Source organism: Bubalus bubalis, chromosome 2 (genome assembly GCF_019923935.1).
Source record: "Bubalus bubalis isolate 160015118507 breed Murrah chromosome 2, NDDB_SH_1, whole genome shotgun sequence".
NCBI lineage: Eukaryota > Metazoa > Chordata > Mammalia > Artiodactyla > Bovidae > Bubalus > Bubalus bubalis.
The window spans coordinates 177,600,517-177,622,067 of record NC_059158.1 but is presented as its reverse complement, the minus strand read 5'-3'; the positions used below and the strand labels follow the sequence as shown (position 1 = coordinate 177,622,067).

Below are 21,551 nucleotides of genomic sequence, written 5' to 3'. Positions count from 1 at the left end.
GCACTATGAATTACAACTACTTCAGAATCTCCACCTTGCTAGGGAATAGCTTGAAAGATTTTGATTCTAACCCTTGATCTGCTTTTAGGTCAGCTGAGGAGTTCATTTGAATCCTTATCCAAAATGAAATTTGATTGACAAAATAGTACTTAATTTTTAAAAGAGATAAACTTGGATAGGATTTTTAAATGTGGGACTCTGATTGAGGACCAAATTTTTACAGTCCATGGAGAAATGAGAAAAATAATTTTAGTGGGCTTTTTAAAGTGCCATCTTTGAGCTAATGGCATCCTCACTTTTTAAAAAGATTATGAAAATGAAAAGGTGGTGATGTTAGGTCACAGTCTTCATTTAAAAATCTCCTTAGTTGGCAAAATAAAAGTTGATGCTGCTGTAGTATTTTCTTTTTCCCCTAGTCCATGACATTTCTAATGTCTGAATCAATCATCTAGACTAGCCCCATCGCTTTACAGCTGAAGAAGCTGAGGCCAAGGATAGTGGTCTGCTGTAGGAATTTAAAGGCTCGTGGAGGTGCTCTCCTTGGTCATTTGTGGGGTGATATTGAAGCCCTTACTACGAACAATTCACTATGCTAAACATTTTACATTTATCATCTTATAGCCACAAAACTATTGAAGAGATGTATTTTTCTTGTCCTATTTTTATGGATTAGGAAACTGAGGCATAGTAAGTGACCTGGCCAAGGGCACACAGTTTAGGAGCAGTGGAGCCAGGATTTGATCTCAAGCACACAGACTTCAAAACCATACCTTTAGACCTATACACTGTCTCTGTTCATCATTAATACAAACTGTCCTTCCACCACCTCTTTCACAAAGCTTTAACAATCCGGAGCAATGGCAATTTCTATTCACTTTTCATGAACATCTTTTCTTTTCTTAGCACCTTGTAAATTTTTTGTTCACCATCCGGCTAAATGAAGTTTCCTGATGTACCATTTCTATACAAACAATTTCTTTTTCAGTGTCTCCATCTGATCATTCATATCAAAGATGTTCTAAGGAAGTTTTTTTTTTTATTTCAGTATATTCCTTATGTCTTTAGATTCTATTCTAAGGAAGTCTCAAAGTCTAAGAAACTAATCTTTTTTGAGATACCAAAACCCATTGGCAGCTAGTCTATCAGTCTTTACATTTCAAAAGGTTCACCTCCTAGACTGTGGTCCTCTAGTTTGCATCTGTACTGACATCATTGGTACCCAAACAAAGAGCATTTTGCTTTATAAGGCCTAGGTAAGTGTGCCATTACATTACATCAGCGCTCAGTGTGAATATTAGCTGTGCTGAAAACAGGGGAAATGGCCAAGGAATAAAGAATTATAAGGGTAAGAATATAGTTTTAGTTTTCTTGGGTGTATATTCAGCATTATAAGGGATTAAATAATGGACCACCCATGGAAGCTGAGAAATTGAAAGACAAAGCTGACATGTTATTAAGGTCACTGACAGCTAGAAATGCCTTCAGTACCACCTCATGCCTGAAAAGGGCATAGGACCTCAAAGGCCCACACAATCTCTCCAGATAAAAGTACCTTCTCTTTTCTATTATACTCAAAACACTTGAGATGATTTAATTCTTTTTAAGAATCAAGTCCTTGTGCTCAAAGAAGGAAGCTATAGCCTGCTTCCCTGAAACCAAGTTTAGAACTATTGGCCTAGTCTATCTTTGGAATCACAGGGCTGGAAAAGGGGGTATATTAACCCGTTCATTAGATAAGTGATCTGAGGGAATTCCCTAGCAGTCCAGTGGTTAGGACTTGGTGCTTTCACTGCTGTGGCCCCGGGTTCAATCCCTGGTGAGGAAACTAAGATCCTGAAAGCCACACATGCAGCCCCCCCACTCCCCCCCCCAAAAAAGAAGTGATCTGACCAGTTAACATCCTTGCTGGATGAGTTTATTGTGCTTTTGAAGACCAGTGGAACATGTGATTCTCCTAACAGTTGATAATTTTAAATTCTAAGTTAATATGCTACAGTTAAATCTTGATGCCTGGAGATGTCACCCAGGGCAAAATCTTTTGAAGAGGTTGATGTTCGATTTAAAATCTAGAGGATCAGTAGTAGGGTATCAGGACAAGAACTCCATCATAGAAAGAGATAATCTGCTGTGCAATGCCTCTTTATAGGTGAACAGTAATTTTGCATTTGGTTTCCTTAAAAGAAAAAAACAGGTTGGATAATCCTCTCATGTTTTCTACAAAACTGAAAAAGTGCTGGGCTTCAGTTGCATGCTAATAATAAATATGATCATATCAACATCAAAGTGTGAGAGAGAGATGATTAAAGAGCATGGGTTTTGGCCTCATACAGATTTAGGTTTGAATCCCACTCGTTCTACCGTGATTCTGGGCAATTCAGTCTCTCTGAGCCTCCCCTCAGGGATCATAATACCTATTTCAAAGCGAGTTTTAAGGATTAAATGAGATGATCCATATAAACTAAATTCTTGCCCAAATAAGCACTCAGTAGACATATGCTAGTACTCTTGCCTGGAAAATCCCATGTATGGAGGAGCCTGGTGGACTACAGTCCATGGGGTCGCTAAGAGTTGGAAACGACTGAGCGACTTCCCTTTCACTTTTCATTTTCATGCATTGGAGAAGGAAATGGCAACCCACTCCAGGGTTGTTGCCTGGAGAATCCCAGGGACCGGGGAGCCTGGTGGGCTACTGTCTATGGGGTCACACAGAGTCGGACACGACTGAAGCGACTTAGCAGCAGCAGCAGACATAAGCCATTACAACCAGAAGCCCTGCTGATGATCTTTCACCCAGCTGTTGGACAAAAGCAGACCTGAATCCTGTCTTCGTTATACAATCTAGTCACTATGACCAAAATTTTAAAATCCAAAGAGGCCTCCACTTGATTAAATAACCTTCTTCAGTCATGCGTTTTGATGATCTGGACGCCTGCCATCTGGTTGGATCCGTCCCTGGCTGTTTGTCTAGAGTTTACACGACCCCGAAAGGTAGCTTCTCAGGACCATTAGAGGAGACACAACAGACCGGTGTTTTTCCAATCCTTAAGCCCTATACCCTCTAGCTTCTCTCCATCTTGGGAGTCAAAAGGCTGACGGTGCGAGCCCAGGGCAAGGGTGGCATCACAAGACTTCAGAGAGTGGGAGCGTCTTTGCAAAAAGAACGTAGAGGGAAACCGAACCCCTCCCTACGAGCCCATTTTCCTCAGACAACTGCCGGCCGAGAGAAGCCCTGGCCTTCGGGGAAGGTCAACTCTCTCAAACCCTGAAAAACACCTCTAGACGGGATCCCAGTCTCCACCGCTACTACAGCGCCCTGTGCGTCGGTGCGTGCGTGCGTGCGTGGGTGTGTGTGTGCGCGCGCGCAGACGCACAGGTCGCTGGGAAGCCGCCGCTCCCCCTCTGGGTCTTCCAGTTTCCCAGCGTGCTTTGGGCCCGCCAAATGGGAGGGGGAGACGCAAGATGGCGGCAGCCGCGAACTCCGGCTCCAGCCTCCCGCTGTTCGACTGCCCGACCTGGTGAGTGGCGGGGCGACCAGCGCTGGAGTGGCCAGGCCTGCGCTGGCCTGTGCCGGCCGGGCGGCTGATTTCTCGCAGCGAGCCGAACGGCCCAAACATCTTGGGACTGACAGAGGGAGAAGTGTCCGTGGGGCCGGGCGGCGTGTGGAGGAACCTGGAGCTTGGAGCCCGGGCCCAGAAACCGAGGAAACCCAGAGTTGGGGGCTCTGAGGCGCTGGCTTAGGCAGCCCCTCGGGAAGTCAGCCGGCTGCCGGGGCCCTTCGGGGCCTTGGCCTCGAACTTACCCCAACTCCTGACTGAGTGCCTGGTGCTCTTGTGGAGCCCGGTACCTGCCCCCCGCTCTCTGTCCCGAGCGCGCGCGAGCTAGCTTCCTGGCCCCGATCCCCTCTCAGAGCCTCGCATCCCGCGGTTGTTACTGCAGCCTGGTGCGGCCCTTGCCTATCTCTCGCTGACTGGGAGCTCCCTGAGGGCAGGAACGGCTCTGACCTACTCCTGTGCTCTTAGCCACCAGCGCGAAGTCGGGCACCAGAGGGCATCCTTGCTTGTTAGGATGAACCCCTTTCCTCCCTTCTCAAGTTCTTGGGAATAATGGAATAATTTTAGTCTTTGAGTGGAGTACACGATGAATTATATAAATTGCCTGGTAAGGCGACCCATCCGAGTTAGAGCTGTGTCTGCTCATCACAGTGTATTGTTTGTGTGTGTTACTCTCTGGCTCCGTTATATTGAACCCCTCAAGGGCTGCCTAATGTATCTCTAGAGTCACAGTTCCTAGGCCTGAGCCAGACACATAGTAGGAGTTCAGAAAGCATATTTTGGATGTAACTTGGCTTTCCCTGGTTTCCAGACAAAATGGGCTTTTGTCCAATGCACTGTCCTCCCAGCAACCACCATATAGGAGTTGGGTCAAGCTTGTGAGATGACTATGTTGTATCTTCAGCTAGATGTAAATGGATGCATTTGTGTTTGTTTGTGTGTGCACGTGCGCGTGTGTAGATGTTGGGACTCTGGTAAGATTGTTCTTCAAACTTGAGAGGAGCAAACACAGGAAACAAGTGAATGTGTAGCTATTTTCTGGGTCCTTCTGCACTTCTGTAACACAGAGTTGCTCCAGTCTGCAAATTGTGTCCATTTCGGTTCCTTGCCACATTGATTTCAGAATATTTACTTATGTCTTCTAACTAAGTTTACTGGGCCAGGATAGTAAATTTATAGTTAGAAGAGACTGTATAAGATCACTTATCATTTCCTTAACGTCTGGTGTGCACCAGACATTGTGTTAGGTGCTTTGACATATATTTGTCTCCCTTGGATGGTATGATTATAGGAGTATAGAGAAAAGTTCCCTTATACATGCCACTGTAGAATGACCTGTTCAAAGTTAACAAATATCTCTTGTATTTATTGGTACCTGGTTTCATAGCATAGTTTTGGATTGCCCTAACTGCCTAAATTACATATCTGGTTTGACCTCAGCGTTCAGGACAATACCCTCTGTTTCTTCTGTGATGAGTCTACCTTGATTAGCCCCAGACACCAACTGATTTATTCTACCATTGTATGGTAATTATTGGTAGTGGCAAATCTTAGACTCAAACTCAAAGTGACCAGACAACTCCGACTATAGTACTTGCATTCTCTGTGCTGCTTTCTCTCCAAGGTAGATAATTCAGTGTTAAAATACAGGTTTCTTTGGTGCTGCTCTAAATACAGATCCCCTGAAATATGTTTTAGAGCAGTTGAATCACTGGGGAGGTAAGTGTCAAATGCAGAAAGGAGCTATAATAACAGTAAAGTAGATGACGTTTCTGCTTGAACATGAACTAATTATAGGCTGGTAAGAGAGCTCCAGTGTTGAATGGGATAATGATTGTAAATGGCATTTACAAACTCATCCTGAAAATATTTTTTCACTGTTACTTTTCAGGGCAGGTAAACCCCCTCCTGGTTTACATCTGGATGTAGTCAAAGGAGACAAGCTAATTGAGGTATGGAAATACACGTCTTCCCCTTTCTCCCCACCACACTAAAGATTCTTGCCAGTGACTCACTTTTCCACCCCCTCTCCTGTGCTTTGTTTTCCAGCAATGCTACTTTTGTTCATCCTGATTTTTTTTCTATTAAAAGCACATGCCAATGTGTATCTTCACAGATACTCAGTTTTTTTGTGACTTCTCTTACCTTCCAAATGAAGGGTTTTAATAGATTGTGGGCCTGTAGGCCTCAGTGAAACTGGATGCCCTATAACTTGGTGAATTCCTTCTCTCTGAGTATGTGGAGTTGTGTGGAAGGTGCAAGATCTGCAATAATTAAAGAAGAAAGTGAATGATACAGATTGAATTCAGCTTTTAAGTTGCTTTTATGACATTTAAGCTAGAAGATAATAAACTAAGACACATGTTCAAAAAAGAGAATGGAAATGGTGATGAAGTTCATTCATTCATTTAAACATTTACTGAGTGCTTATTATGTGCCAGTCTTTGTGCTCGGCATAGGCAATACAGCAGTGAACAAAATGAACATGGTTCCTGTCTTCAAAGAAATCATCTGGTGGGAAAGACAGAACCAAACAAAAATTTACATGATTATAATCGAAGTAAGTACTATAAAGAACAAGTGTAGCAGAATTCTAGCTTTTCTCCAAGTTTCTAGAATGAAAACCACATAGAACTGCAAGAGAACACGAGTTTTGTTTATCTATTAGGTTGTGTGGATTTTTTTTTTAATTCTTTTGTTGCCATTTATTTACCAAGAAATGGGGATTAAGCCCACTGTGGCCATCGAGTTGTGAGTCTCCATGTCTTCAACCAATTTTAGGTTTGCTTGCTCAGATAACATTTTAAGTTCAAGGCCCTATTGTTGAGTGCAGTTATTTTTCTTTGGTGTATATAGTAAAAACATTGCACTCCGTAATGAAAACTGTCTGTGAGATCTCCTGAAGGATGTTGTATAAATACATTGTTTTCACTTTCAGGATGTTGTATGATACATGTATGATACATGTATTTTGGAAAACATTAAGGCGGAAGTTGTGATGAATTCATCAAGCCCTTAGCCAGTCAGTTAGAACCACTTTGTCATGGGTTCTTCTGTCTTAAAGGTTACAAAATATCAGGATTATTCAAGGGAATAATTTAGCTAAAATGTCTTCTTTTTTTTTTAAAACTATAAACTGTTCCACACATATAAAATGTTGCTGAATAGACATACAGAAATCTATTTTTTTAACCAGAATATAATAAATCTTTAATTTGCAATAGGGAGAAACAGTAAGGAGCCTAGCTCTAAAGATAATATAATTCTTTTGAGAAATAGTATATATTTTCAAAGTACTCTCAACTTGTCAAACATCTCTCTGATTACTGGTTTCCATTAACTGGTAATGTTGTCTTTCAGTGCTCTTAGGTGTGCTGAGTTGCCACAAAGGTGTCATGTTACAGTCCATAGGCATCACTGCGTTGTTTCTGAGAGAAATAGACTCCAGATCTGCTTATTATTTAAGGATTTAGGCAGCACTTGATACTAACCGAGCTATCTATGTCCAAGCCTTATGTCAGAGGCCTGTGATGTGTTGTGATAGCTGGGTTTAAGAAGTGCAATATTAAAACAAAAGCCATGAGTCTTTTAAGCCCAGGGTGTAAAGATACACTCTGAGTTATAACTCAGAGGCACAACTGGATAATGGTATTAGCCATAGCTAGTTAAGCAGTTGTGGTTTAGTGACTACTGAAGGGCCAGTGCATTATTTCATTCACCTGGACAGAAGAAGCAAATTGTCTAAGAATTCACTCATTTTCTTGCTTCTGAGGCATACTGTTTTTTTCCTCTACACTTTCACACTTCTATAATTGAGATACCTTTAATTGTGAATGTGCATATTTAATTTGGAGGCTTTTTCTCTTTCTTCTCTAAACACCTAAATCTCTGGTATTGACATCTTGTGGTGGTGGTGTTTAGTTGCTACGTTGTGTCCAACTCTTTTGTGACCCCATGGATTGTAGCCCACCAGGCTCCTGTGTCCTTGGCATTTCACAGGCAAGAATACTGGAGTGGGTTGCCATTTCCTTCTCCAGCGATCTTCCCAACCCAGGGATCAAACTTGTGTCTCCTGCATTGGTAGATGGATTCTTTACCACTGAGCCACCAGAGAAGCCGGGAATCATAGAAAGGTGATCAATTTTGTATTAGAACCCAAGAGCTGGTGGTCTTATGACTGTTTAAGTCCAGCCTGTGAGTTCTGTGGTTAGCAAATTTAAGTTTGTGAGGACATCATGTATGTGCATATAGATACGAATGGGAAATGCATCTATGAGATTCAACTTGCATAGATATTACCTAGAGAAAATAACATGTTGACATTTTAGGGCTCTCACAATTCTAAAGCAATATCTTATATTTAACCCAAGTCTTAATATTTGGGTCTGAGCAGGCATGGGATGATTGTGGGATTGAGCTGTCAGACTGTTGTTAAATCTTGATGCCCCCTAGCACTAGGGGCCTGGGACAAGCTCTCCCAGCAGTAAGTGGGCTCTGCTGGACAGAGTTTCCCAAAGGTGACCCCCATCCCTTTGAGCCTTAATGTATAAGCCGGCAAGTAACTGGTAAGTGTTTAAAAAAAAATTAAGATTATGACCTATACTACTTGTTCACTCCTTAAATGTTTTTTGCCATATGGTGGATTTTTTGATGCAGGAAGAGTGAAGAAAATATATAGTGGTTATAAAAGCTTAGACTGTGTGAAATCAGACCTGAATTTCTAATCCAGTTTATAAATATCTAGCAGTGTGAACTTGCATATATTAATTAATTTCTTTATGCCTCACTGTTCTATCTATAAATATAGGAATAACAGTACCCCCTTACCTCACAGAGTGGCTGTAAAGATGAAATGACATAGCATAAAACTCATAGCACAGTGTGTGCACTTCAGTACTCAGCGGTTGTTAGCTGTTCCCAGCACGTGAGGTGCACTTCTGGTTTTGTAAGAACACTGAAGCACGGGAGAATAGCAGCCCACCGTGACTTCAGTGACATAGCCAGGAACGAAAAATAAGCCTCTTGATTCCCAGCCTGGTACCATCCTAATTTGACTGTACTTCCTTGCTCAGCTTTGTGCTGTCTTCTCTCAGGGATTTTAGAAGGAGCATAGTGTGAAATGTGAACTAGAGCTTAGTGAGACATTCTGTTTAAAGGAAAAAAACAGGGAATTCCCTGGCATTCCTGGTTAGGGATCGGCGCTTTCACTGCCAAGGGCACGGGTTCAGTCACTGGTCTGGAAACTAAGATCCTATAAGCTGCGTGGTGCAGATAAAAATAAAAACTGTAAAGGAACAACATAATATATATGAATGAGGGTTATTTTTCAAAGGCTCAAATTGTAGACCTTAAGAACTGAATGAAGTGTTAGCAAAAATTTAACCTACGGTCCTTATTCTGTGACAGCCCAGTCCACAACCAATATGTTGGAAAAGCTTTACTGATCCAGGATTAAAAGAAAAAGACAGTGTAGTGAGTGATTTTCATAAAGCTAAATTCAACTCAAAGAGTGACCCTTTATCCTTGTCCTCCCTGCTTTTTTGTTAAAATGACCTTTCTTTTATAAAATGATTGGTGACAGTTTTAAAAGAAAGTTCTTTTTTGGCAAAATAAAAGTTAACAGTGCTACGTCAGCCCCTGCAATTTTTAAAATAACAGTTTGCTGCTCTGCAAAATCCTCTTTTCTGCTATTATATTGAGACATTATATAGTTCTATTTTTTCCAGTTCCACAGGAGTGGTTAGAAACATTTTGGAGTTCTTCTCAGAATTATTTCAGACCCATGGCACTGTTATTTAGAATATTAGCATTGCAAGTTATTCATACCTGAATTTAAATCCCACATCTGCTAGTTAACCAGCCTGACTGCCTTGAATGACTAGATTCATCTCTCTGAATTTATTTTATGTTTAATAATAAAGGTGATAGGCTTCCCTGGTGGCTCAGACGGTAAAGAATCTGCCTGCAATGCAGGAGACCCCTGGGTCGGGAAGATTCCCTGGAGCAGGTAATGGCAATCCACTCCACTATTCTTGCCTGGAGAATTCCATGGACAGAGGAGCCTGGCAGGTTACAGTCCATGGGGTTGCAAAGAGTCGGACACGACTGAGCAACTAACACTTGGACTTTCTATAATAAATGTGATACTTAGTTCACAGACTTGTTTTGAGAATTAGATGAGATAATGCTTAAAATGCCTAGCAAAAAATAGCCCTTCAATAAATGTAAATCTGTACATTCTCTTCCCTCAAACCTGGAAAATCTTTGCCCTGTGAAGTCATACCATATTTGGACAAAGCAAGTACTCATTTAGAGTTAACTCTGAGTAATGCTTTTTTGTGGCCAAAATGAAATGGGACCATAAAGTTAGATCTAGAGGCTCATACAGTGATGTCTAATGTAATTCTGATTTCAAGGGGGTTCCAGAAATATTTTGGGGCTCTAGCAGCATGATTAGAATATAGGTAAGTGTTTATACCTCCCTTCCTTTGCGAACCAGTTGATAATCTTCATTTGAATATGTATTTTTCTGAAAAGAGGTCTTATTCCTTTATAGGCATGCCTTATGTTTTTATTTCCTGCTCAACCTAAAGTTAAGTGAAATCTTAAATTTACAATGAAAAGAAGACAGCCTCTCTTGCAGGCCATTTACATCTAATAGGATTAGGGAAAGTTCTTTTCATATCGGCACTCAACATTTGACCACTATATTTGGGAATAATCATTGCCAACCCCCAAAAATGTTAGTAAATTTTTCTGAGCTCTTTATCTTGAAGAATAATAGGAAATATATATACATATACACACATATATTTTTTTTACTTTGACAAGGAATTTTATGTTAATATGCTCTACTTTTATTGGAAGACTTTGCTAAACCCTGTTGAAACCAGCTTTAAGTAGTATTTTATATTTATTTAGAAACTGATTATCGATGAGAAGAAGTATTACTTATTTGGGCGAAACCCTGATTTGTGCGACTTCACAATTGACCACCAGTCTTGCTCTCGGGTCCATGCTGCCTTGGTCTACCACAAGCATCTGAAGAGAGTTTTCCTGATAGATCTCAACAGTAGTAAGTAACTCATATCCCATCCTGTTTTACACATTCCCTTTTGGGCAGTGTGGAGATGCTCTTTGGGTTCTTCAGATTTGAAATTGTGTTTTATTGTTCATCAAGGAAGTTTATGTTTGGTTTTTGAATCAGTCCTTCTCCATTCCTGTGGTATTTCCTATTTTACTGAAGTAATTGATGAGTGGAGAGAGAAGATTTTAGGGAGTGCTTTCTTGAAGAGAGTAATAGGTATAGAGAGAACAAAAAAACACCTAGAAACTAGGGAATGTGTTTATAGGCCCCTGAGAGATTGTGATCCAGTTTAAGCAGAAGCTGTGGTTAGCTCCATTAATGTAGCAGAGTTGTGGGTACAGGACATTAAAAAACATCCTTATTTTGAGCAAGTTCATTTTTTATAATAGGTTCTTTATCTCAGCTACATTTTGCTTTGACTATTACTACTAATATCAATTTTAATTCTCTGAGCACACTCCAACTATAAGATTTTCAAGTTTGTCAGAGATAATCTCAGAAATGCAATTGAAACTTGATTACATGGGGCCTTGAAGTTTGTTCATCTTCACCTGTGTATAATTAATTGCAGCATGGAACGTAAAGGATCTCCTTCCTGGGTTGATTGTGTTTTACTCCTTTTCCCCCTCCCCGTACACATGCACACATTACCCCAGTATGGTTATGATGGTTTTGGAGAGCCTTGTCTCATAAGTTCAGTTCAGTTCAGTCGCTCAGTCTTGTCCAACTCTTTGCGACCCCATGAATCACAGTACGCCAGGCCTCCCTGTCCGTCACCAACTCCCGGAGTTCACTCAGACTCACTCACTTGAAAATTTATGTCATCTTTTCTCTCCATTTCATAATATGCAGAATGTAGACATGGAAAAATATCCAGACTCTCCAGTAGGATTTTTGGCCTACCTTGCCATTGGTATTGCACATGTTTCAGCCAGCCTCATTTCTTATCCTGGGGAAACCCCAAGTATGACTGCTACCAGTCCAGCAGTTCCTGTATTCCTTAGGCTTGGGGCTGGAGAGGTCAGACCGCAGCAGTTCCTGTCCTCCTCCTTGCGGGGAATGGCTTTTGCTGGGTTGGAGCCTTTCCTGCTGGACCCAGAATGGAGTCAGTCTGGCAGCAGAGGAACTTGTTATGTGGGGTAACAGCAGCTCTGTAGATGTGTAAGAAATCCACTGTAGTGATTCAGGATTCAGTGAAGGAGTTTCCTTTTCAGTGTGACTCATGACAAGGGATGCAAAGTGGACCCAATGCCATTTCTGTTTTAAAAAGCAAAACTGATGTGCTGGCAGAAGCTTCTCTTCTGCAACTCAGGTTTGTTTTTTGTTTGTTTTTTTCTTTTCCTCTCTTACGTTTCTGATTTGGTTATTCCCAGCACACGGCACTTTCTTGGGTCACATTCGGTTGGAGCCTCACAAGCCTCAGCAAATTCCCATCGACTCCACGGTCTCATTTGGTGCATCCACACGGGCGTACACTCTCCGTGAGAAGCCTCAGACATTGCCATCAGCTGTGAAAGGAGATGAGAAGATGGGTGGAGAGGATGATGAACTCAAGGGCTTACTGGGGCTTCCAGAGGAGGAAACAGAACTTGATGTAATTCTATTGTCTATGTCATTGTTATGTCTTGGAGACTCTGGTTTTTGCAGTATGTAGCTATTCTGTGTAGCTTGAAATGCCAATGACTTAGCAGCTGGAGGTTTTCTTGAACAGAGTGATAAGCCTTTGCCACTTTGGCAGTGTGGTGTGGCCCTTGGAAATCTGCATTGTGTGGGTTTGGTTATATATATCCAGGGCTGACTAGCCCTGACTTATGGTTGTCTTGTGCACCTTTGCTGCATGTTAGAAGCCAGGCTGGGAGTTACATTTCTTAAGAGCTATACTATCCAATGCAGTAGCCACTAACCACATTCCAAGTACTCAGTAGTCACATGTAGCTAGTGACTAACAATACTAAATAGCTCTGATAGAAAACATTTCTATCATCCAGAAAGTTTGTTTGAACAGCACTGGCTTACAGAGATTGAAGCTTTCATTCATTTATGTAGCTTTTTTTGATACCGTCCAGTCAGCCCAAGAATCTTCTGAGTAGAACTGGACTGCTTTTGCTCTGGACCTGGCTGCCCTGAATTGTACAAGATTTGACTTCGATGTGTTAAGGTTTTCCTTGTCTAGAGTTGACCCCAGTAGTTGGTGGTGTAGCTTTTGTCTTCACATGCCTGTCACTGTATTGGTGTGACTGGTCTATCCAGGTAGATCAAATGCCTGCCTGTCCGTAACCACCCACGTACATTTACTCTTCTTGTATACAGAGGCAATTTCCCAGATCTTAGGAAGAAAAAAGCACAGTAGAAATCTTACAACTCAGAAGTTACTTGGTTGTAAATAAGTAGCCTTATGGCCAGGGGCCTGGCTGGCAGTCCCTCTTGCCCATTCTTTTCCAGGCTGCTTCCATGCCTCCTCCTGTATCTCTAGGTCTTGTTCTCAAGACATTTGGGATGTCTCAAACTGCAGCGCAGGTTGGAATAAGTCCAAGGGATTGAAAAGAGGCAGGCAGCAGTGCTGAGGCCAGGTTAATCACTGAGATGGATGGATAGTTATGAATAGAAATGGAGCCAGACAGGGATGGGAGTGACAAAATATTAATGCCAAATATTCAGTGCACTGGCAGCATCCTAGCTAGTTTTAAGAAGAGAGCTACTGGGAAAGAAACTGTCAGTTTTTCTTTCTCATGTGTTTTGTTACTTAAAACAGTTCTTGAATTTTTTCCCAGTCGCATTCTTTTAATTCTCAGCATGAAGACACAATAACCTTCTTCAAAAAACCCCCAAACCTCAACTCAAGGGTTTTTGCACAGATGACTTGTTTTCAGCTCAAGGTCCTTCAGCCCCTTTTGAATATCACTGCCTCACTGGTCACTGAAGATGTTCTGCATTCTGTCAAATGAGTCTTGCTGGCATTAGCTATTTAGGGACAGTAATCTTTTCTGGATGCAAAAGAGAATTTCATCTATGTGAAGAGGTCAAGGTTAGCTCCTAATCCTTTCCTGCTCTTTGTTTGGTAATATTCTCCTTCAAATTCCTTGTGTACTCATTCCTGTCTTTCCTGTGTGAACTCTGGCCCAGAACCTGACAGAATTCAACACTGCCCACAACAAGCGGATTTCCACTCTTACCATTGAGGAGGGGAATCTGGACATTCAGAGACCAAAGAGGAAGAGGAAGAACTCACGGGTGACCTTTAGTGAGGATGATGAGATCATCAACCCAGGTGAGGTGTCTTCCTGGTTTTTTCTGATGAAAAGGCTGTGATCCTAGAGAGTACTTTACACAACCTGTAGGTCAGTTGTTATTCAACAAGGTTTAGAATAACAGGTGCTATATTCAGGGGAGATATTTTTGTACAGTACAGGCATACTTCGGAAATATTGTGGGTTTGGTTCAAGAATTTCAGTAAAGCAAGTCACACACAGTTTTTGGTTTCCCAGTACATGTGAAAGTTATGTTTACACTACACTGTAGTCTGTTAAGTATGTGGTAGCATCATGTCTAAAAAGACAATGTACATACCTTAATTAAAAAATCCTTTGTTACTAAAAAACACCAGCCATCATCTGAACCTTCAGCGAGTTGTAATCTTTTTACAATAGTGACAAGGATCACTGGTCATAGTTCACTGTAGGGAAGTCGCTCAGTCGTGTCTGACTGTTCGCAGCCCCATGGACTGCAGCCTACCAGGCTCCTCCGTCCATGGGATTTTCCAGGCAAGAGTACTAGAGTGGGGTGCCATCGCCTTCTCCGACTATAACAACTGTAATAATAATGGAAAAGTTTGAAACATGTGAGAATTACCAAAATGTAACACAGAGCTAGGAAGTGAGTGAATGCTGTTGGGAAAATTGCACTGAAATACTTACTCGATGCAGGGTTGCCACAAACCTTCAAATTTATTGATATAAAAAACTCAGTGTCTGTGAAGTACAATAAAACAAACTATGCTTTTTCATTGATGGAGTGCCCTGAACACTCAAGCATTATCCAGTTGCAGTGTGAAAGAAGTAGCTAGAGCAAGGCCCCATACAATTCAGTATATAGAGCATGGCTGTAGTTCCCCTTTGCTGATGCAGTATGTCTGTATCATAGTAGAGTTTGAGTATAGGTTAGAGCAGACACTGTTGTCTTCATGGGGATCTGTGTATGACTGGTAACTCTTAAAATTGGACAACTTTCTGCCACTATTAACTGCACTGAAGACTTGCCTGTTTAAGGCTATAATTTCTACTAAAATACTAAATGTGTTTTGTAGTCTTAAGGGAGAAGGAGACTCCCACCTATAGACAGTGGTCCCTGAATGCTGGGAAATGTGCTTGAAGGAGAGCAGATTGGGGGGAGGCACCCTGAGGGTGGGTGTTTGCAAGGCTGACCTTCGGGAGGAAGGAGTGGGTGAAACCAGAGCCTGTGAGTAGCAAGTATTTGGCTCGGCATTAAAAGCAACAACAAATCCTTATATTTAGAAGAAGAATTAAAAGAATTCCTGTGAAAGAGATTGGAGCATTCGTTCTAGTGACTTTTGTTCACTTTCTGATGATGTGTGAAGTGGAATGAATAACTTGTCAAAGTAGTGAATGCCCAAGGGAAATGGCCAGTCAGGAGCTGAATGACTGATCTAGAAAGTTTATTTCTGGATGCCAGATAAGAGTTTCTAGGGGTTGGACTTAGAAATCTGTAGTTTTAATAAGCTCTTATTTGTACTGATAAACAGCCTACAGTATGGGAAGGACTGAACTAGATAATTCATTAAGTCTCCCTTCAAGACCTGGGGTCTGATATGTTCTGTTTTTTCTCTTGAAAATTATTGTGGAACTTCTCTGGTGGTCCAGTGTTAAGACTCTCTGCTCCTAATGCAGGGGGCATGGGTTCAGTATCTGGTCAGGAAACTAAGATCTCACATGACACATGGTGCAGCTAAAAAGAAAAAGAAGAAAGTTATTGTCCTGGAACTTTATGAAGGCAGTATGTTCAGGGAGAGTGTGGCAGAGTGTTTAAGAGCGTGGGCTCAGATCAGAGGGCCTGGGTATGAAATTCACATCTCTGCTTGGTAGCTCTGTGACCCTCTGGCCAAGTGACATATCAGAGTTCTGGCCCCACAGGATTGATGGGGAGATTAAATGATTAAGTGAAAATACCTCAAATATGTGCTTGGCACTCAGTTCAGGTCAGTCACTCAGTCGTGTCTGACTCTTTGCGATCCCATGGACTGCAGCATACCAGGCTTTCCTGTCCGTTACCAACTCCCAGAGATTGCTCAAATTTAGGTCCATCGAGTTGATGATGCCATCCAACCATCTCATCCTCTGGCATCCCCTTCTCCTCCTGCCTCAATCTTTCCCAGCATCAGGATCTTTTCCAATGAGTCAGTTCTTCACATCAGGTGGCTGAAGTATTGGAGCTTCGGCTTCAACATCAGTCCTTCCAGTGAATATTCAGGACTGATTTCCTTTAGGATGGACTGGTTTGATCTTGCACTCAAAGGGACTCTCAAGAGTCTTTTCCAACACCACAGTTCAAAAGCATCAATTCTTTGGCACTCAGCTTTCTTTATAGTCCAACTCCCACATCCATACCTGACTACTGGAAAAACCATAGCTTTGATTTGTTGGTAAAGTAAATGTCTCTGCATTTTAATATGCTCTCTAGGTTTGTCATAGCTTTTCTTCCAAGGAGCAAGTGTCTTTTAATTTCATGGCTGCAGTCACCATCTGCAGTGATTTTTGGAGCCCAAGAAAATAAAGTCTGTCACTGTTTCCATTGTTTCCCCGTCTATTTGCCATAAAGTGATGGGACTGGATGCCATGATCTTCCTTTTTTGAATGTAGAGTTTTAAATCCAGCTTTTTCACTCTCACTTTCATCAAGAGGCTGTTCCTCTTTGCTTTCTGCCATAAGGTCGTGTCATCTGCACATCTGAGGTTATTGATATTTCTCCCAGCAATCTTGATTCCAGCTTGTGCTTCATCCAGGCACTCAGTAGCTCTTGATAAATGTTAGCCATTATCCCAGTCATCATCTGCCAGCCCTTTTGCATTTACCTGTGCAGACTTTCCTATACCAGAAGTAGACCTGGCAAGGAACTTCTTGGTAGATCTTCCAGGAGCAGAGATTTCCTGCAGTGGATAGACTCCCTCTTCAGGAGTTGCATGGCTCGAGAATGAGGAAAGGGTGAGAGGACCGAACACTGTTCAGCCAGCACAGGACAGGGTCTCCTCGATGGCCTCGTCCTCACTTCCACAGGCCTGTTGTGTTCGTGGGGCACATACCCTGTTAGCCATGCCTCTTGGGCTCCAGTTGCTCTTGCATTTCATTTAACTTTCCTGAAGGGCTGATTGGAACAGGGCTCCTATGGTAATGAGAGAAAATAAGAGTGCCTTTTTTTTAGAGACCTTGTCTCCTTCCTGATGAGCCTGGGTACCTTTTCCTCTTTCTTTTTCCGTATAGAAGCTGTTCATTCATTTGTTCATTGAACAACAATTGTTTGTGTATGTAATTCCAGGATATATTCTTTAGAGGCATCCTAATATGTGAAAAGCCAAACTTAAATAAACCAGGGGCTCTTCAGTTAAACAAGGAATACTTTATATCCCAAAGGGACTCACAGGAGTGTTTCTTTAAATAGCAAACACCTTCAATGCATTAAAATAAGGTGTACAATGTCTGCTAGGGAAACAACTCCTTTCCTACCACTGTATTAAGATAAAAGGGCCAGGGAGTTGTTTTTTCTAGTAATGATAGTAAGTCTGTGCTTGCCTGTTTCCCCACACTTCGTCTTCAGTGAGGAAGCTGTTCATTCTAGGTCATCCAACCCAGTCTCCCGTCTGTGCTCCAAGATCACTACTTTCATACTTCTCTTGAAGCACCTCCATTGTATTGTGACCTATCTGGCTTTACAGCTGTGAGCTCCTTAAAGGCAGGACTGTGTCTTGCTCTTTATTTCCATGCCTTCTGTCCAATAAATGAGAGACTGATTGCAAGCATGTTACTTGATCTCAGTGCTTTCTTCTGGCAGAGTGAATGAATGAAGCTAGAAGCTTTGTAGGGTGCAGGAGTGTGTGTGTAAGCCGTGAAAAGCTCTCCCACCCTGCCTGGGCAGGGGCTTCAGATCTTTTAGTGAGTCTTCCTTGTACAGACATGCATTGGAGATATTATGGGTTCCGTTCCAGACCACTTCAAAAAAGCAAATGTCAAAGCAAGTCACGCAGATTTGTTTGGTTTGCCAGTGCATATATAAGTTACATTTACAAGTGTACAATAGCATTATGTCTAAAAAGTAACATTATATCTAAAAAAAAACCCCATGTCTTTGTTTCTTTACAATGCTTTAAATACTTTATTGCTAAAAAATGCAAACTATCATCTGACAATGCAGGGTTGCCACCAACCTTCAATTTAAAAAAAAAAACCCTGCAATATCTGCAAAGCACAGTAAAGTGAAACACAGTGAAGCGAGGTATGCCTGTGTACAGGTGTTCAGCTTGCAAGACAAAGTTAAGCTGGAAGCCCTGGGTGTGAATCCTGATTTTGTTTTTCGCTTATGAGCAGGTGTTAGCAAAGTATGTGGTGTGTGACCTCTTGAGGTGTCCCTCTTTTATTACTAACATGAGATTGATGATGTCTGCTTTTTTTTTAATCTCCCCTCAAAAGAGGGAAGTATGTGGAATGGGAAAGTGGTCTGGAGCACAGGCCTGTTTCTGGCTGCTGAGATTTATATCCTGGCTCCTCTCCGGTGAGGTGACTGGGCCTGTCATTTTCCTCCTCCAAGCCTGAGATTGTTTTCTCATCTGTAACATGCTCACTCTAGTGGTACTTAGCTCAAAGGGTTGTTGTGAGGATTGAACACATACCCAGCAAACACTTGAAGTGTTGGCTGTATTTTACTGTTTTAATATGAGTTATTGTGATGACGGTTCACACTGAGCCGTGTGACGTTAATCCTCCCGGTTGATTACTGAGTTAACCTGCCCTCATGTCTTTTTGCAGAGGATGTGGATCCCTCGGTTGGTCGCTTTCGGAACATGGTACAGACTGCAGTGGTCCCAGTCAAGGTAGGAAGCATGTTTGAAATGTTTTATCGTCTGGGTTAAAAACCCACTCTTCCATGTGTAGGCTTAATTTTAAAACACATTCTTTGCTCCTTTCTTATTTTTCATACTGTGGGAATACTTTTACCCCATCTGTGTGTCGGGATCCTGGAGTGCCATAGAGAAACTACAGGTGACGAGCCAGCTTAATGCTGCATGTAAATTATGATGTGATGCAAGTCTGTAAATTTACCTCTCAGTGGGGTAGGGTGCAGAGAGACCCACCTTTCTTTAGCCTTCCCTTCTTAACTCAGAGTACGCTGTTAGGCAAAGAGGAGGCATAGTTGCCTTCTGCATGGCACCTCTGGCTTTTGCCATGGCTTTATTTTGTGAACAAGAAGGACACAGATAGGAAAGCCAGCTCACGTTGGGTTAGGTTTAAAGATAGCTCTATTGAAGAACCAAGAAGTGGAAGCTACAGAGATGTTCTGAGTGCTCAACACATGGAGAACTACCTGACAGCGAGGGCTCCAAAAGGGAACAAGTGGCCCCTGGAAGCAGATCCCTGTTGGCAGAGGTGTTCAAATGGTGATTGGAAGATGCTGGTCAGAGCTGCTAGAGAGAGTTGGTTTTTTTCTAATCTTCAGAATATATTAGATCAAGAAATGAGTCAAGTTTCTGGTTAGTCTTTGTTTCAGGAAGATCTTGTGTTGAAATTTAGTCCAATGTGAAAAACTCCAAGATGAAATTTTTTCATACAACTCCATAGAATTTGTGCCACATTTCCCCTTGAGCACCTTTCTCTTCTTTCTTCTTCCTTTGGAATTTTCTGCTGTCTATTTCCCCCCAGAAAATAAAAATTAGAATACTTGCAACCATCTGTTAATCACCTTTGTTTCTTAAAAGGGCATTTTAACATCAAAAACAGACAGAGAGGGAGGCATGACCTTAGGGTAAAGAATAGTCACTTAAACTGGATAAGTCTTACTTTATGAAAAGTTCACACACTGGCCTCATTTTTCTTGGTTTGACATAGGATGGTGAACACTTTGTGTGGAGCAGTGTTTGGGAGCCACATGTTAGATGACCACTGTAAGGTCTCCTCAGGCCCTGAGATTTTGAGGACAGTGAGATGGGTTGTTTGGGAAACAACCGAGTTAGAGGTTCAGGGGCCTGTCCCAGTTTATCTAGGACTGCAGTAGAAGAACCTAACAGCACTCTTCTGTCTCACCTCTGTCTCCTCTGTAAACCACAGAAGAAGCGGGTGGAGGGCCCTGGCTCCCTGGGCCTGGAGGAATCCGGGAGCAGGCGCATGCAGAACTTTGCCTTCAGTGGAGGACTCTACGGGGGCCTGCCCCCCACGCACAGTGAAGCTGGCTCCCAGCCGCACGGCATCCATGGGACAGCACTCATTGGTGGCTTGCCCATGCCATACCCGAACCTCGCTCCTGATGTGGACTTGACCCCTGTTGTGCCATCAGCAGTGAACATGAACCCTGCACCAAACCCTGCCGTCTATAACCCCGAAGCTGTCAACGAACCCAAGAAGAAGAAATACGCAAAAGAGGCGTGGCCGGGCAAGAAGCCCACACCTTCCTTACTGATTTGATATTTTTGGTCATGGAGGAGGGTGGGATTGGGTGGGAATGGGGTGGAAGGGTGATGGGGGGAGCTAATGAACTAGGGAGAAAAACTTTTCATGTGTGCAGTATCGTCTTTCAGAATGTCTCCTGGGGTCCTAACCATGTAATATTAAAACAGGGGGTGAGGTTGAAATATCCCAGAAAGACCTGTCTTCAAACACTTTCATTGCAGAGAAATGTTTCATATATCCTTTTAAATAGATTGCCCTGGCTTTTCCCCAGGCTTTCCTTTTCTCCTTTTTTCTTTTCTCCCTCTTTCTAGGGTCATTTTTCTTTAAGGTCACGTACCCCAGGGAGAGACTCTAGGCCCTCAGGTTGAATCCAGAGCTGTGGGGGTGACAGAAGCCCCGCCAGCCTTGTGGGTCCAGTAGCCTAATTTATACCTACTATCCCTGCAAGTCCAGGTAGCAGAAGGGTTGCCACGGATTCCAGGTTGCTTAACAAGAGGGTTTAAAATTCTCCAGTTAAGCTAAGATTTAAACTCAAAAGTGTTTTCCTGGGTCAGTGGTTTTGAGGTCCAGCAGTTAGGCTTTTCTTTCTCTTTTGTCCTTTCTGTTCGAATGAGAACATTTTGATTTTTCATCTGACCAGTGCCATAGACACAGGTTGATAGTTTTAAACTTACAGTATTGTTTGAACTTTACCTGTTTTTCTTGTCAAATCTGAGTACTTGCGGAAGTTTCTCACTTGATTTCAGGGTACTGTCCTCTACTCTCTGAGGTATTACTTTCCTTTTTGAGTGTGTTATGAAGGCAGTTTTTAAAGGATATGACCAGTTAGAGCAATTCTAATTAAAAAGGAAAAGATTTTTACTTTGAAGTAATGGATGTCTCTAAGAGGACATTTTTAGATGATGGTTCGGAGGCTCTTTCCCCCACTCGACCCAGAGCTCCAAGACTAGAAGACCTGGCTAACAAACATAGGAGACGAAGGTAGGACACATTGATAAGAGCTTTGTACAGAGATTTGTACATTTGTGTAATAGGCCTTTTCACGCTTTATGTGTAGCTTTTTACCTGTAACCTTTATTACATTGTAAATTAAATGTAACTTTTGTCATTCTGGTGCAGTTTGTGATTCAGTTGCCATCACCTACTTCCACTGCCATGAGGGAGTATTTGTCAGAGGTACAGCTGTCAGGCTTGGGAGGTGACGCTGTGTCCCCATTTTATTACCACAAATAAAGGTGCCCCCTGATG

The 21,551-nt window shown here is 42.2% G+C and overlaps 1 protein-coding gene and 1 non-coding gene across 2 annotated transcripts; both read left to right on the top strand.

Moving 5' to 3' along the window:
* Positions 1-3,363: 3,363 nt before the first annotated feature.
* PPP1R8 (protein phosphatase 1 regulatory subunit 8) lies at positions 3,364-21,411 on the top strand. The gene is made up of 7 exons (XM_006049665.3): positions 3,364-3,515; positions 5,443-5,503; positions 10,473-10,626; positions 12,012-12,232; positions 13,762-13,906; positions 18,669-18,733; positions 19,965-21,411. Exons 1-7 carry the CDS (start codon positions 3,460-3,462, stop codon positions 20,316-20,318), a joined length of 1,056 nt encoding a protein of 351 aa, XP_006049727.1. The 5' UTR covers positions 3,364-3,459; the 3' UTR covers positions 20,319-21,411.
* Positions 7,026-7,191, top strand: LOC112583116. The gene has a single exon (XR_003107462.1). It is a non-coding gene; the product is annotated as a small Cajal body-specific RNA 1 (non-coding RNA).
* Positions 21,412-21,551: the final 140 nt, after the last annotated feature.